The sequence below is a fragment of the Chionomys nivalis genome, chromosome 6 (assembly GCF_950005125.1).
Source record: "Chionomys nivalis chromosome 6, mChiNiv1.1, whole genome shotgun sequence".
NCBI lineage: Eukaryota > Metazoa > Chordata > Mammalia > Rodentia > Cricetidae > Chionomys > Chionomys nivalis.
This window is the reverse complement of record NC_080091.1, coordinates 64,777,606-64,795,235: the sequence shown is the minus strand read 5'-3', so window position 1 is coordinate 64,795,235 and position 17,630 is coordinate 64,777,606. Positions and strand designations below refer to the sequence as shown.

Sequence of the window (17,630 nt, the reverse complement as noted above, 5' to 3'; positions counted from 1 at the left end):
GGTTGATAAAAAAGTTAAATATTTAAAAATAACAACCATCAAATTTTACAAAACCATGAAAATGAGTTTCTGCCAACTGTACCAGAATATCTTGAATTAACAAAAGCTAAAAATGTCTAATCTCAGTATTGTGGTACATTTCTGTAATCATAGCATTTGAGAAATGGAAGAATATGGATAAGGTTATACTCGGCTACATAGTGAGTTTGGAGTTTGAGGTCACATGAGAGTCTTAGTGAAAGAATAATCAGTTTGTTTGATCTCATAAAAAGCATAATTAAGGCAAACAGGAATTGCAATTGAACAAGACCTTATTTCCACATAAATATGTTAAGTCCTAATAAAGAGAAATAAGCAAAGACATGGGTATACATTGTTGGAGAAGAAAGCTTTATCTTAGATTGGTTCAAACAGCTTTCTTATAATCTATGCTTCTGTTACTATTTCAGGTCCATAATGGCCAATTAATTAATGAAATGTGTGTGCATATATTTTCAGTGATAATAAGAAATAGTGCTAATACTGTGTAGGTATAAGTTCCCTATATAAATTTCAGGGCTCAGTCACTGCCAGAGGCCACTTGCCAGCAGGGCATGAGTCCTCGCTTCCTTCTTTGTTACTTTCCCTGTAAGTGTTTCGTCTGAATTCTCCTGAAGTCAGCTTTTAACATAGTGAACATAGCTCCTACTTTTTATTTTGCAAGTTTGATTGGTGATAAAGAAATGACATCACAGTGACACTTTAATACAGAGCACATGCTGAGCTTTATTTGATCTTTGATGTGTTTCCCTGGCATCCTAGCAAATATATTCGTTGGAATTTGCATGAGGCTGTGTGTTCTATGTTTACAGAAGTAGCTACTTACTGTTAGCTCATTTTATACCAATCGCTAGACAAAGCTTGATAGGCCTTTTCGTTGTTGTTAACTATTGCAATAACTTTCCACAATAACACTTTGGTTGCACACTCACTTTTCTCAGTACTCAATCCAGATGGTAATTTTATTTTTCAACTTACAAAGAGAAATAGTGCAAAATCACAAATTTGCAAAACGCAAAATAGTAGATCTATGCTATGACCTCAAAAATCTTTGTTCTTATTTATGAATTCTATGTTCCTATCAGTTTAAAATGATTTCTTCGAAAATTTTTAGGATACGAAGAATTGTTCATGATAAATTATTTCTGTTTTTTTAAATAAAATCAATTGTTCATATCTCCAGATAAAGAATAGAATATATGTGATTTTTTTAAATCCAATTTAAAATAGAACATGATGCAACCGTTAACCCTGTAGACAAATGATGTGTGAAAAATATATGCAAGCAGCTGCGAAGTTCTTTTTTTATTTTGGAAATACCTTTATTTAAAAGCTTTATATATTATTTTGATTATATTTTCCCTCCTCACTTCTACTAACCCAATTTCATGTTAATTCTTCTCTCAAAAAAAAAAAAAGTAAATAAAGCAGGAAAAATAACATGGAAAAAAAAGCTCTAAATTAAACAGAAAAATACACTTAAAATTAGGAGATGGTATGAAAAAATTACTAGAAAGAAAAAGAGAAAGGATACTCCATTGGAAAAATTATATTTCCTTTCCTAGCAAGCACCAGTAACAAATAGATTTCTGGTTGGGGGTTGGACGCTGTGTCCATTTCCTTTTCTGAAGACTAGGCTTTGATTTGGTTTATCCCTACGCAGTTCCTGTTGGTTCTGTCACAGTCTCTGTGAGTCCTCTTGGGTGTAGAAGATGCTGTTTTCTTCAATGCTACACCACCTTTCTCCCTTGTTATCATTCCTCTCCTGCAAGCAACATTTAACATCCTTTGAACGCTTACTGAGGCAGATACTTGTGTTCAGTGGGGTATGAAGAAAATGTAAATGATCCAGAGAAAGCACAAATTCCTCTTAGAATGTACTTTAACAAGTCATTTTTGGTAATTTTCATCGATGTAACTACTTAAAATCATTTAATATGTGTCCCTGCATGCACATAGTCTGTTTTCCCTAATTGTAAAATCCATCATTTATAAAACTCTTTTATCATTCAATGATAAAACCTAACCCAAAGCAATCTGACATCTCGACCAATATTTGCGTCAATTATGTTGTTGTACATTTGCTACTTAAATTTATTTATTTGATCATATTATAATCAGATCAGTGTTAATTTTCTGAAACTGGAATATGGTTTTAAGTGTGGGACAAAATAAAGAATTCTAAATGCATTTATTAATATTCTACAGAAGTGTTAAAAATATTAACTTAATTACACGTTACACTTTCTTTCCTTACAGAGCAGCAAGCACGACAAGATGTTTTCTCTCAGCTTGATGAAGTTTTATCTTGGTGTGAAAAAGAAAATGAAGCCCCCAACCAGGTAAAGGCTGAAAGGAAAGGGGCAAGAAGGAAACAAACCAAACCAAACAAAACAGAAATTAAGTTGGCTGAAAGGCTTAGGGATGAGTGGCATTAGTTTACCACCTGTGAATCCTGAAGTTCTTCATCTGTACTTAGATCTTTAAGTGGGCTTTGTGAGTATATGACAGGGCTGATATTCCCACTGTGGGAAAGATTAAGCTCCTTATAGACTGCTCTCTGCCCTGGATGAGTCGGGAAATCTCAGGTGCTATCAGCCGCTATCAGAACAGGATTCCTTGGTCTCCCATTCCTTGACAGGACAGCGTAGTGTCTTCGGTATAGGGAGGAATGGTCCAAGCACACTAAATAAAGAAATCACAGCCTCCTCCAACTTTCTGATGGTTTACTTTTAGAATATTTTGATTCTGGCGTTGCAATTTTCTCTTAGCTCTAAAAATATGAACCTTCTTAAATATCATGCCTTTTTAATATTTAAAGAACACACCATTCAATTTATGCCATACTTTTTTATCATAGTCACTTTGATTAACTAAGTAATATTATTTTATTACTCCAGAAAACTCTTTAAATGATCTGTGTTCTCAGATTCCATTACTTAAATATTTTCTTACTTTCACCTCCATGTTTAATTTTTAAGCTGAAGACATATATATGTATTGCACGTGCATACACACACACATGATTTCAGCTATTTTCATAGATTATTTTCCTTAGTATATTTATCATATATTTGTTGCTATAGCAAAATGCCTGAGACAAACTCTTTAGGATAGCACAAATTTATTAATGCACCAAATATCAACATTGATGACTAAATTTCAGAGGCTCAGGGTGTGGTACTTGGCTGAGTTCTGTTAAGAGGCCTCCTGTAGCTGCCTCACATCAAGAGATGACAAAGGCAGGGTTGTGTTTAACATATTGTTTGTGTTCCTCTGATGCAGTTGGGGATTGACCGCATATTCTGAAAAACACCACTGGTAAGTTTCCTGGCAGCTTTTTCATTTTATATAATATTGACAAATTTGAGTAAAGAATGACACTAAGCCATAGACAGTACTACAGAGAAGCAAAAGGAAATAGACTTAGTATTAAGTTCAGTTAATACATCCTTCCCAATGTCTCTTTCAAGAAACTATATCTCATTTTTTTCATAGATAGTATTAGAATCTAGCTTTTAGGAGATAAATAGGCAAAATTAAGGATCATTTTTTAAAAGGTAATATCCTAAATTGAAACTTAAAAAGAATCCATAGTCTGTTTTCAAAACAGCTTCCTCTTGTGTTTTTTCATGTTGTCTCCCTTCTCCTGCCTGTTTCCCAGATCGCATCTAAAGCCTGCCGCTCATTGACCTCCTATGTCTAGCTTGTCTCCAGGTTATATTAGGTTGGACACTTCCAAATCCCTTCTTCACCAAGTCCTAGGGCCAGGGTTTCTTAATCTATGTGTTTTATGGGGAGTAACTTTACTCCTACACTGTGACTCTGCTTTAGTTTTCTACTGCACCCTTACACAGATACCACTGACATCTCTCTAGCGACCATAGAAGATGATTTCACATTTGCCTGGTGATAAAATAAGACAGTGTCTTAATGTTAGGTACATTTTTTAAGACGAGCCTCTCCGCAGAAGCAAATAGTTCTAATCAGACCAAATTAGACTGAATAAAGGATGCCCACGTTTAATGTACCTCTCCCAGGGTGACCCAGAAAGCATGGTGAGGGGATGAGAGAGAGGGAGAGACCCAGAGTCCACTTATTCCTTTTCTGAATGGCCGCCTAAATAGCCTGTGGGAGTGGTCTACCACTTGGTGGGCTTTTTGACCCTCCCTAGTGAGGGATCACTGCTTGGTGGGCTTTCCAAGAGGTGGAGTCCGGATCAAGGCAACTCCCGGGGTGGGGGTGGGGGGCCTTGAAATGGAGCTTCCTGTCCCATTCCAGCTCCAAGGATGGGTGCCAGAGGCTGGGGTGACACTTTCACCCAAACACTTAACAAGACTAATGAAAAAGGAAACAAGCTTCAGAATATCATATTTTCCAAATGACTTGTTTTTACTTATTATTGATAAGTCCAAGAATGTGAAGAGTATAATTTCATTGAAATGTCCATTATTTCATTGTAACATCAGGTACAAAAATCTTCCTCTCTAGAAAGTGACCTTTTCTCAGCCCCTCGAGACTCCCTGAACCTGCACCAGCTATTTCTGGGTTTTGCTATAACATGCCTCTTCGTTTCTCTTACTGTGCTGTTTATTTGTTTGCATGGCCCGCTTCCCTAATGTACTGTGCAAAGCTTGAGAGCAAAAGCTGCTTTATGGAGGGTTTTGGTAAAACATTAGTGAGTGAGTGCCAACAGACACATCGTGATGTTTATTTGACGAAACCATGTCTAAGCCCTTTCTAAAAAAAAGGAAGTTTCCACTCCATGAATGTGCACATATGTTCCAGTTGGAATCTCTGGGGGATTAGATGCCTTCTTGCCTTGTGCCTGAAAACACTGAATGACACTGACTTTGCCTTTCCAAAATATTGCTGATTATTGTCCTCGTGCCAATTGGAGGTGTACTTCCCAGAAGACTGGACCCACTGCTACTGACACAGTCTGTGTTTGATTTCATTAAAACACAAATTTGAAAGAGTTCAGAAATAGTTTTAACTATTCCTAACCACAGTGTGGAAGAGCAGCTGTCTTTCACAAGTATTTACTGCATAAACCTTATTTTGTAGGCACCTGTGTTGTGACAGTTTACAAGCCCAGAAGGAGTGGATGGCCAGTATCTTTATTGCCCAGGTATGATATCTGTTATGACATCTAATCTACTATAAGCTGCATTTAAAGGAAATGCTAGTATGCTTGTTATTTTTATTGAATTTATGTTTATAGTGTATACAATTGGTACATTTCACTTAAATATATTTTTACATATCAAAATCCAAATTTTTCTATTGCTCTTTGAGAGAGAAGACTATTTTGACTGTCTAGGCTTCTTGTTCCTTCCAGCACAGGGCCCTTAGGCTTAGGGGGAATGTGCTATTTCAGATAGTTGCCTTGGCTGAGTTCTCACTGCTCTGCAATGACATGCAGATCTTCATAGAGAAGTAAGCACTTGGCCTTCACCTCTCATCCTTCCTCCTCTGTCATTACAGAGGCAAAGCTAGAAAAGTACATTTCTTTGATACCTCTTCTATGATAAATACTTTGTCAAAATCAAGTATTCTATCCATTATGATTCATAGTAGAACCTGGAATTTGTTGAAACTGTTCCTTGAAATAGTGTACACCTCTCAGAGTTTACTGAGACCCATCGACCCAGCTTCACACTGTATCTTCCACTTGAAGGAACATTCTCTTGACAAAGGGTTAAATAGGCCTATTAATGGAAAGGGTTTGTTTTTCAACCATTTCTAGCTGAATTAGCAGCACTGCTTCTCACAGAGCATTAGGATGCATGGCTAATGAATAAGTTGTCACTATTGCTGTTCAGATGCATTCATATTTCTTACAATGAAAAAGTTAGCTCACTCCCAAATCTAGTTCTGTTTTGTTCTGAAAAGCATTTCCCTGTGATGTAGTTTCCTAATTTCTCCACTGATGAATAGAGATGCCACTTTTAAACTTTTTCACTTTATCACCAAACCACTGTTCTGTAATATATTTGTAGGGAGAAAAAAAGTGAATTGTTAACATTTGAGTCATTTCTTCATCTTGAAAAACTAGATACCTGTACTATACTTAAAAACCAAAACTCGAAATGTGAAGTATTTTGTCTAAGTTGAAAGCATACACTCAAAAGCTATAACAGTATTTGTTTACAGCACAATTAAACTGATGTTTTTATTTTCAGAATTGGAGTCAATAGACTTCCATATTGAAAGTCAAGGAATGAAAAGTACTTCTCCATTTGGAGCTCTCATTAAAAGCATATGTATAATTAGTTGTTTTGTTTGTGCCTTTTCTGCTATATTGTAAACTCATTAAGAATGATTCTTCCTTATTTGGCTCTCTTATACATTTGCCTCATGGAGCCTATAGTGCTTTCCAAAATGTATACTAAGAGTTTCCAAAACATGAAAACAATGACTAAATAGACATATAATTGAATCAGGTCTGAAGTGAAATGTGTGATACAATGAAGCTAATATGAATTGGGAAAGGAGGTGGTGTTACTTAGGTAAAAAAGAACACAGGTTCAGAGTAGTTCTCAGGGAGTGCATTTCTGAAAGGGTAATAGGTGAGCTGAGTTCTGTACAAGGGTTGGAGGCTGTTGCTCTATGGATGAGACCAAGAGCTCCAAGACTTGAGGTGACACCACAGTGAGTTCATTTCACAACTGTCCTAAACATATTACTAAGGGAGGATATGAGACAAGGAAGGTGTGAGAGCTTGATTAGAACTTGAAATAAGGAAGGATATAATTGCAGTGTTTTTAAATTGAAAAACCATTATTGAGACAGCACTGTAACATGAGACCTGAATAATCACACAGAAACTGTATTAATTACAATGTTGTTTGGCTTATGGTTCAGGTTTATTCTTAGCTAGCTCTTACAAAATTAAATTAACCCATTTTTATTAATCTATGTATCACCACAAAGCTGTGGTTTACTAGTAAGGTTCTGACATCTTTCTCCTTCAGTAGCTACATGGGCGTCTCCCTGACTCTGCCTTTTTTCTCCCTGCATTCTGTTTAGTTTTTTTTCACACAAACCTATATTCTCCCCTGCCGTAGGCCAAAGCAGATTCTTTACTAACCAATGGTAATAAGACATATTCATAGCATACACGGGGGAATCTCACATCACAGCACAGGAGGAAACAGCAAGAACATCTGTGTGACACATGTTCTTAGGTGGAGACACTGTGCAAAACATAAAGATTGAGGAATGTTTTAGAGATAAAGTGATTTTTTTTAATTCATTGTCTATTTAGTTAGAAGTAGTAGTAGAAATTAAAGAGGACCCTAATATTTTACTGCTGAGTAGTACTCTAATATATATATATATATATATATATATATATATATATATATATATATATATATTTCATACTTTCTTCATCCATTCTTCTATTGAAGGGCATCTAGGTTGTTTCCAGGTTCTGGCTATTACAAACAATGCTGCTATGAACATAGTTGAGCATATACTTTTGTTGTATGACAGGGCATCTCTTGGGTATATTCCTAAGAGTGGTATTGCTGGGTCCATGGGTAGGTTTATCCCGAATTTCCTGAGAAACCACCACACTGCTTTCCAAAGTGGTTGCACAAGTTTGCATTCCCACCAGCAATGGATGAGTGTGCCCCTTCCTCCACAACCTCTCCAGCAAAGGCTATCCTTGGTGTTTTTGATTTTAGCCATTCTGACAGGTGTAAGATGGTATCTTAAAGTTGTCTTGATTTGCATTTCCCTGATCACTAAGAAAGTTGAGCATGACCTTAAGTGTCTTTGGCCATTTGAACTTCTTCTGTTGAGAATTCTCTGTTCATCTCAGTGCCCCATTTTATAATTGGGTTGATTAGCCTAATTTTTGTGTTTGTAACAAGACTTATTTTTTCCATTGAAGTAAGGCTTTGTTGTTGTTTCATTTTCACTTGAGTTTCTTTCTGAAATGCATATGGAAAAGCAAATTTTCCATAATCTGAGATGTCATGTTTTATACAACAGATAAGTACTATGTATGGGGTACCATGTCCATGAAATTGGCTTTTTCTTACTTGTATGTTCATAGGGAGGTCTGTCTATCTTCTATTACATTCACTGGAGAGGCTCCTAGAGACTCAGAATAGCTCAGTCTTAAGTACAATATTAATAAATTGTAAATTTGGCGTATGTTGACATCTGAATACTTCATGATTTTCAATTTCAATAATTATGGAAATTTTTATTTTTCCCAGGTTATTGACTACAGAACTATTATATCCTGGCCCACTAGGCAATTTAAGTCATAATGGAGAAAGGTTACTTGCAATCAGAGCAACTGCTGATAGCAAATGAAAGGAAACTGATAGCAAACTCACTTACATGGCTATGTATGTAGGACAATTAGAATATCTTACAATATAAAATTATATATTTAAGTGATTAGTGATTTTTTTTAATTATATAAGTGGGTTTAGCTCTGTGAGGCAGGAAAAGCTGTTAGAAATTTTAGGGTGAGGGAAAGTAATATTCAAACAATGAGGAAACTAGTTGTCCTATGGCAGTGTTTACTGTGAGTTTAAAGTTAACTCTAAAGTGAAGATGGTCTATAGAAAAGTCCTCTGTATTTTCTAATCCATCAATTACAAGCAAATTATAATGAAGTTCAGGGCTTTGAAGAAACAAATGTAAATAAAAGGAAAAGAAGCACAGATCTTGAGGAAAATTATAAGGAAGTAAATTTACAAATTCACCATGCAACCCAAGTCAGGATATGAAGGACAGGGAAAAGGAAGACATAGAAGAATAATGATGGTAAATAGCATCAAGGGTGAAAAGTCAAAAGAATATCTACAGTGGAAGCAGAAAAGATAGAAAGGACTAAGTTGGAAAGTGGAAGCAGAAAAGATAGAAAGGACTAAGTTGGAAAGTGAGAAGCAGAATTGGAGATTGGCAGTGTGGTTATTGACTGTGCTGTCAATAGTACAATACCCAACTTGATAATCTCTGTTATGTGACTTATGAAGTCACTTACCAATAGCTTATAAATGTTAAATGAAAACATTCTCTAAACCTGGAAACCCTCCCCATTTATCTCAAGAAATTGTAAGCATAATTTACAAAGTTCCTGAGTACCTGCTTAACCTGTTATCTCTCAATTTTACTTGTTCAGAATATCCCAATTGTAAAATATCAAAAGTATTTTAACCGTATTTGGAGCCCTGACATAAAAAAAGTAATGTAATGAAGTTTGAAACGTTTTATGAATGGAGATAAATGCCTCCATGATTTTAAGAGTATATATCAAGTCTGACAGTAATTGGACCTTTACTGTAGAATGTTTGAGGATTAAATGAATGTATATATATTGGTAAAGGCATAATATGCCCCTCATTATAAATTAGAAGTACAATATATTGGCTACAATGTCAATACATCTGGAAATGAATTATTTGCAATAAAACACTATGTTAAAATCCTAACTACACATAAAAATTTGTTGGTGTATCTTAAAATTTGAGCAAAATAGTGAGGTTTTAGTTATATATAATTAGAATTTATTTTTATTTCATCAAATATCTGAAAACTCATTTTACTTTGGTATTCATTGTTTGTTTCTTTAATAGATTGCTATCTGAAAATCAATTTGCCTTTCCTTGCTTCTAAAATGTTAATCTACCCTAGGAAATAGAAAAATTCTTTAAATACCTTTTTGTATGTTTATTTTGAGGATTAAGCACTTAGAGCTTACATTTTTACCTGTGGGCTTTATCCCCCATTAAAAATTGTTTTGCTTTGTTTTTTTTCTGAGCATGACTATGATGGTGTCGTGGACTTGAATTCGGTCCATAATTTGAGGACAAATGCACCACTCTTTCTGTTATAGAGTGATTTTCACTATAAATGTGTGTGTAAAGGGTAGCATTTCATTGAAATTCAATTAGATGGAAAAGCAACATTTTTCAAAAGGTCACAAAATAGGGCTAATTTTTTTTCCAAATATCCATGCCTTAGGTCAATTTGAGATATATAAGAACAAGTTATTTTCATATTAAATTCACCTTTGATATAAGCAGGAAATGTGTAGTTACTTCTATTACAGGGCTTAGAAATACAGACAAGTACATTATTTTTGCTTTACAAAAAGACTTGCCATTTTTCTCCAATCTTTTCTACCATTTGCTTTGATAAGTAGTACAGAGGGCATGTGTTTGAGAGTTAGAAATTGAACTGAGACCTCAAAGCTCGGTTCACTTAAGAATTTCACATCCTGGAGCCAAGTGCCTGCCAGAGTCAATGTGGAAGTCATTACAAATGGCATTCTCACAGAAAGTAGATTATTTGGTGTGGATGTGTGGGGAGCCAAGTGACTTATGTGGTGTAGCACATAATGAAATCACACACCAATGGCACTAAATCCTTATTTCCACAGCATGAGAATGATATATGGCCACCAGCTGGAAAAGAACGAAAGCGTTCAATAACCAAAAATCCCAAGATTGGAGGTTTACCTCTGATTCCCATCCAACATGAGAGGAATGCATCCCAGGCCCAGAAGAATATTGAGGTTGGTTATGATTTTGTTTTCTCTTTTTTACCTCCACTGTTTATTTTCCTACAACTTAACATGGCTGAGTAAATTAACTACCTCATTGGCTTCAGAAGCCTACCAGTAATCACTTTGCACAGCTCAATGATGTCCAAGGTTCATAATGCGTGAAGAGAACTGTGTTGGTAACTCTCTGCTACTTGCTTTAATCCCATTCACATTACATATACATGACACCACTCCTGGTCTCTCAAGTAGCCAAGCAATTTTACCTATTTATATAGACACCGTGACTGCAAATCTGGTCTCAAATCAATTTCCCAAGATTACTTATATATCCTTTGAGTAAATATGGAGCAAAAATATGCCTAAATCATGTTACAGATACCTTAGTCTAGCATCACAGTCCAGACTTGGAAACTTGGGATGTTTTAAAGGAGCCACAAGATAAATTCTGAATATTTTTATGAATTAATATGAATGATTTGAGATTTTTCAAAGAAGTGAGTGTGTTTTCCTTTCGCCGTCTTGTGATGTTGGAGAATAGAAGTACTGTTTCTGAACAGAAAGCTGGGGCTCTTGGAAAGGAGCATGGCTGCTTACTCTCAAAACTCACTTTGGGAATGACCCTTGGCATAGTACCTTACTGAATTTTTCAAAGACAAAAATTAAGAAACAAACAAGTAAAAATAAACCAACCAACGTAAAAGGTCATATAAATTATACATTCTTTGAACTTTAATTTGGGCTAAGCTGTTAGAATTAATCTTTATAAATACTGTAGTGAGCATATATTGTATACATGTTTCTTGTGCCAGAATATACTTGAAAGCTGGCATATGTGATCTTGCCTCACTAATGTTATAAAATGAAAAATTAAATCTCTATGAATCTATGACTGCATCCCTGTTGATTCTATAACTAGAGCTTTTGAAAGTAGTCTACTTTGCAGGGCTGTGGGCTACTTAGCCAATCAAAAATCTAGATTACATCTCATTAGCACTCGGGCCGGGGAATCACAACTTGATCCAGTGAAGACATTATACAGTGGGCATTTGCCTTTCAGTGACCAGTGTCTCCTGACACTGCCTTGTGACCAATAGAGAAACAAAAGATAAAATTTTAAGATTAAAAATACATTAATCAGTATCAGCTGTAGATAAATAAATCTACAACATATTTCCTAATCTCAAAACCTTAAGTATAATTTTTAACATGCCTAGGATAAAAACAAACAAACAAACAAAATACAACAAAAGACAGATAAACTAAAACTGGGAAGAAATATTAGAGTTTCTCATAATAATTCTATGAACTATTAATTGCTAGAAAATATATGAGTAATTAAAATAAATGAAACAAGTTTTGTACCTTTTTGTTATTCAATAAATTTGGCTAATAGATTTTTTAAATATCCTAATACTTTAAAAACACTAAAACTTACTTTAAATAGTATAAAGGCAACATTAATCAAAAATAAAGTTTTTCATACAAATCATTAAGAACTTTTCTATAGAATTATATTGGAGTAATACAATTATATAAAAGATATAATAATAAAATGCCCAAAGATTTCTTACTTTTGGTTTAAAAAGGAAAGCAGTTTAACGTTACCATGTAGAATGTGTTTTGAGAAATAATGCAGTCATGTCATGACTCATAGGCAGGAAATATTGCTTTTCAGAGTAGTTCTTGGCTTTCTAGAAAATGCCGACTTGTTGATTTTTTTTTTAAGTGCTCTTGGAAAGAAGTTGTATTGAATGCCTCATCCAGGCAGGGAAGTTTTCCTGGAGACTTCTAACATTAGATTGATAAATTAGTAAGTAGTAAGACAACTGAAGAAATCTAGAAATGAACATCGTTGGCCGTGGAAACTTCTTAGGAAGAGGCGAATGTAATATTTAAGATTTTATAAGCTTGATACTACCTGTGGCACACTGGCTTCTAATAAATTGTGAACTTTTTCTAAACTTTGCATCCTCGGTTCCTTCCCTGTACGGAACTAGTAACCACTACTTTGCAGCGTTATTAGTGGTAACTAAGTTCTGCTGCACGAGAGGATTTATTAAAGTGATGTCTGCCCTGTTAAAAAGAAAAACAAAATCTAGACATGCAAGCTGCTTAGAGCAAAATCAAATTCGAGTATGTATCATAGAATACAATGAACTATAGAATGGGAAGCATCAACTGTTTGCTTAGTGTATTTTGTAAATATCAGTTGTCTCAAGTATTGCTTTACTGTGACATATTTAATTTTCCACTAATTTTAGAGTGCAAGAGCAGAACTTGAAAGACTGCGACTGTGTGAAAAGCATGATCGAGACTTTGTGGACCCCAGCTTAAAAGACAGAGCCTCCATCATAGCCCACTGCTTGGAGCACAAAGATGATAAACTTAGAAATCGTGCCAGAAAACATCGCAGTTTCAACTGCTTGGAGGACACAGAGGCAGAGATCCCACACAGTCTACCAAAGGGCTATAAAGGTCCAAAGACTCCGAAGAAGACTGAGGACAGGAACAGCAAGGCAACTTTAGACCACGATCATAAGCTGCCATCAAAGGTCATCGAGGAACTTAGTGTGGTTCTCCAGAGGTCAAGAACCCTTCCTAAAGAGTTGCAGAATGAACAGACATTACAGAAATAAATAAATCATCACACAAGTTATATTTTTTTAATATTGTGTACAATGTGTGCAAACTAGAAATCAAACTGTAATTATTGAGTTCTTCTATCTAGACAAATTTGTCTGTATATAAGATATTTGTTTATGTATACCCAAGCATTTAAAGAACATTTTAAAATATGTACATATGAGGTTGGGTGTAAGATCAACTTTATTTTGGTCTGGAGACTCGTAAAGTTCAATTGTATTAACTGTAATAATTTTTGGGGTCACTATAAGTGGCCAGATCTTTGAAAGTAGATGTGTAAGTGAGGGTAATTTATGAGCAGAAATCTGTACTGTATTGTATAAAATGCTGTGTGTACATGAAGCCTATGAAATTGTATCATATTTTGCACTTTGAGAAGGCTTGTATATTAAGTTGCCATGTGTTTTTAGGTTTACATAGGGTCCATCTTAGGGAAAAGAAGGGAAATGAGTTCAAAAGGGGAGAAATATTTCAGTTGCTGTTCAACCTACATTGGAAAGAAGGACAAGACGTTAAAAAATATTCTACTAACCAAGGAGGTGACCTAACATTCATTCTAATTCATTGAGAAACAAAGCATGTTAAGGAAAAACTGCTTATTATGAAAAAATCTCAGTGTCTTAAGTGTTTTCAACAATACTATCCAGCCAGCTCATGGCAGTGGTAGCACGGGTGTGAGTAGATAAGCCCCAAGACATGTTCAGTACACCAGAACTGTCTGTCAGTGTTCACTCAGAGGAACTTTGCACTGAAGAGTGCGTACATGGACCCAGCATGGATGTCATTTACACTGTTGCTTCATGCTGGGGATTCCTTAGGGCTCCCAACTGTATTTTTGGTACGAACACAATTCATTACCATGGGGTCTTTTGCTATTTTTCCTTTATTCTATGTTTTGGCTGTTGTTGATGTTGTTTCATTTTGAAATGTAACATTATAATGTTTGCTAATGTAACATTATAATGCTTCCTTCTGCAATGTCAGTATCAACTGGAAGTGTCAATGTATGCCAATGGCTGCCTTTACGACATTTGCAGGCAGGCACTTCGCGTTCCCCTCAGTCTTTCCTTTCTACCGGTGGAAATGACATAGCCCTGCATTTTTGTTGCCACATAATGATGACATACAGATTTGACAATTTTCATGAGTCAGACTACACTAGCTTATGAATAATAGTTCCTGTCAAAGACAGTGCTTTTGTTAAACTGGAATTTACATAGCAAATCTTCGTTCTCAACACTTCTTAGTCCTCTCCTATAGCATGTACTAAAGCCCTTATTTCAGCCACTCTCTCGCTGGTAAACGAGGATATGAAGCACTAAGTCTGTCTTCACTCAGCTATGTTAACCACTTACATTTGTTATAGCAGATACCAGGAGTAAGTGGTATGTAGTCTTTAAATCCAAATAAAATGTTAAATGAAATAATAAGTAAAACTGCAGGGCGGTTTTATGAGTTGGTGTCACTACTGTGGACTCTTTCTTCAAAGAAGATATCATGTTGTTTGGAAAGGAAAAATTAATTTTAGTAAACTTATTTCTGATAAGTAATGATATTTATATTTTTATGAAATAAAGGGACATGGAAATAAATATCATTGGCCTTGTTGGGGAAGTGCTATACTCTTGGAACTACTCTACTGGAATTTCCCCTGAAAGTTGAGCTTAAACTCTGATCACTTCTGTTTTTCTTCTTTTCATGAACAATTGTCTTAATTTTAAAAATGTAACATAAGGGCTAATGGCTATATCTCACAGATTTTTGAGTAAAAATTAAAATAGTTTTACAAGTCCATTAGAATATGACTCTTCTATTTTTTCATTCCTCTCAGAAATCTAAAGTTATTTTGGTGAAATGAATCAAGTACTTTATCATTTTTTTTCTGTTTTAAAAAATTGAATATGATGCATCTAACAGTCCTTTGTCACCTTAAAAGCACATCAAAATAAGTGTCCTTTTATTTTAAAGGCTGGATACATACATGTATTTCCTCAAAGGACTCAGTAGTACTCACTTTCATTTCTGTTCCCATAAACTCAGTTGTCAGCCATGATCTGTAACGACATTACACAGAGGTTCATCAAAATGGCCCTGAGACCTGAAAGCAGGATCAGTGAAGGCAAGGCTCTGACTTGCGTATAGATGGGCTGCTGATTGCCCTTGCTCATTAAGTTTGTCAACTTTAATTCTAAAGTGCTCAGAGACTGCATATTGCAGAAGGGGATGCTATAGAAAATGGGAGTTTCTCTTTAACATCTGATTATCATGTGTGAAGATGTCTCACACTCTTACCAGCTTATCAGAATTTCTTCCAAGACATTACTCAGTAGAAGTGAGACTTGGTCGTAAAATGGGAACATTTTGCCATCACATGCATCTATATTCATTGCTAATTGGAAACCACACACTAATGAATCCTACAGATTACTAAAGTGTGTCTTTTTAAAGCATACAGTTATTTTGGGTTAGTAAATTTTAAAGTGTTCACAACTACATTGTCTTTACCTTCTCTACCATGACTGCATATGTAGGATGTAAAATTTTAATAACCCATACCTTCTCAAAGTTACAACTTTAAATAAAATTATTGGTTAAAATATATTTAAGTCACAGTAATAACTGCTTCACACTTTTGTGACTATATTGTGTACGTGTAAAATTTATTCATGCATAGACGTGCATTTTAAGTCAAGTATATTAGGTAAATAATATTAATAGAGTGAGGACCAATCTATAGTAGTTATTAATGTGTTTCTATAGTTGTTATTTTATCCAAATAGATATTGCTGGCTTTCAAAATGCTTCAAGAAGATTTCTTTTCCTTTTGTGCTAACGTGCATACTGATAAAGCTAATTTCCACATTGCATTGGTTGAAATGTCCTAACAGCTCACATTTATCCTTAACTATCAAAATCTCCAAAACATGACTTACTTTGAGATAGTTCTTCTCAAGAGTTGCTTGCGTTAACAGAGACCATGAGAATGTGCTCTGTTCTGTTCTGAGAAGTTCCCTTGGAGGACATTAGGGCATCTACAAAACAAAGTGGTTTCATGGCCACCAGAGGACCAATGTATCTCAAACTCCGTTTCTTGGCCCTTTCATGTCACCTCTTACTGCTTTCTATGTCATAAATGTAGGGGAGAGAGATTAAGCAGGTCATTCAGCTCATGAGTGACAAACTGACTAACACTATCTTCTTAGTATAGTACAAGAGTGGCATTAAAGCTTCTGAAGTTTCAGTTAGCAGAAAAAAAGTGAGTGTAAAATTTGTAGAAAACTTGTAATACAAGGGTACATATATTACCTACAGGGCACCTGCTTAAAAAATAAAAATCATTTTTTAATTTTTATCATTATATATATATTATATATAATATGTTATTGGTTTTATGTGTTATATATGTGTTGATATATGCTCTGTATTATATGTTTATATATAACACATTAAAACAGACGAAAGTGAGAACAACAGTAAGGTGGTAAGTAAATGTCCCAATATATCATTAACCCCTGGAAGTACGAAATAAATACTGACATCAACACCTATTTTATGCCTTTTGGACATGTTTTTAGTTTAAAACAGATGAAGAAAGTAAGAACCTGAAGTGCATATATGCTTTCCATAAAGACACTAATTTACAGCAAAACCGTTATCCCCAAACTTCTATAATACAACACACTTTATAGCCAGTAGCTTTGTTTCAGATAAACACATTTTTTTTTCTGTGAGTGAGGTCCTTCATCCAGGGAGATATAAATGAATAAACTCTTCTCTTTCTAATACAATTAATTATAAGCTTTGTGATGTCAAACCCAAAATTGCAATCATAGGAAAAATTGTCACCCTGGACTGAGCAGGCAGAGGTGTTGAAAAGAGTAAACCAATTTTTCAAATGTGCCATAGCAAATGACATACCATCACGTGCTTTCTACATATGGCTATCCCGATGAAAGGGTTTTTATATTCATATAAACAATACTACAAGACAATGAATATAACCACTATTCTTGAATAAATTTGAATCAATTCTGTATCTTAACAATTTTTTTCCCAGATAGTCTATTGCCATTTTAAAAAAGTGAGCAGCCTTCAAAGAAATATCTCTTCTCTATTAAATAAACTTAGGCTCTGATTCCTAAGAATATTATGCTAAATTAAAAATTGTCTCTTTCTCTGAAATAAAAGTGATATTACAAGATAGAAGGATCTAAAGGAAAATGAGTTATTCATTTTCCCCCAATGTAAGAAAAACAGAAATTAAACATCTAAATAATATTTTAGAACTTACTAGAATAAGTTACATGTTGAACGTAAGTTTTTAATAGAAATATTTATGTTCTTGTAAGTATTCTTTCACAAAATCTCTTGGTATAATTTGTACCATGTGTGCATTCATAAGCAAAGCATA

General features: G+C 34.7%; 1 protein-coding gene across 5 annotated transcripts in view; it reads left to right on the top strand.

Moving 5' to 3' along the window:
* The window catches only part of Arap2 (ArfGAP with RhoGAP domain, ankyrin repeat and PH domain 2), a 169,904-nt gene extending 153,509 nt beyond the window's left edge, over positions 1-16,395 (top strand). For all 5 annotated transcript variants that reach the window (XM_057771585.1, XM_057771581.1, XM_057771582.1 and 2 more), the window contains 5 exons: positions 2,299-2,381; positions 3,325-3,360; positions 5,107-5,170; positions 10,451-10,585; positions 12,838-16,395. In XM_057771585.1, the coding sequence (XP_057627568.1) occupies positions 2,299-2,381; positions 3,325-3,360; positions 5,107-5,170; positions 10,451-10,585; positions 12,838-13,212 (693 nt within the window). In that variant the 3' untranslated portion in view covers positions 13,213-16,395. The remainder of the gene's footprint in view (positions 1-2,298; positions 2,382-3,324; positions 3,361-5,106; positions 5,171-10,450; positions 10,586-12,837) is intronic.
* Positions 16,396-17,630: the final 1,235 nt, after the last annotated feature.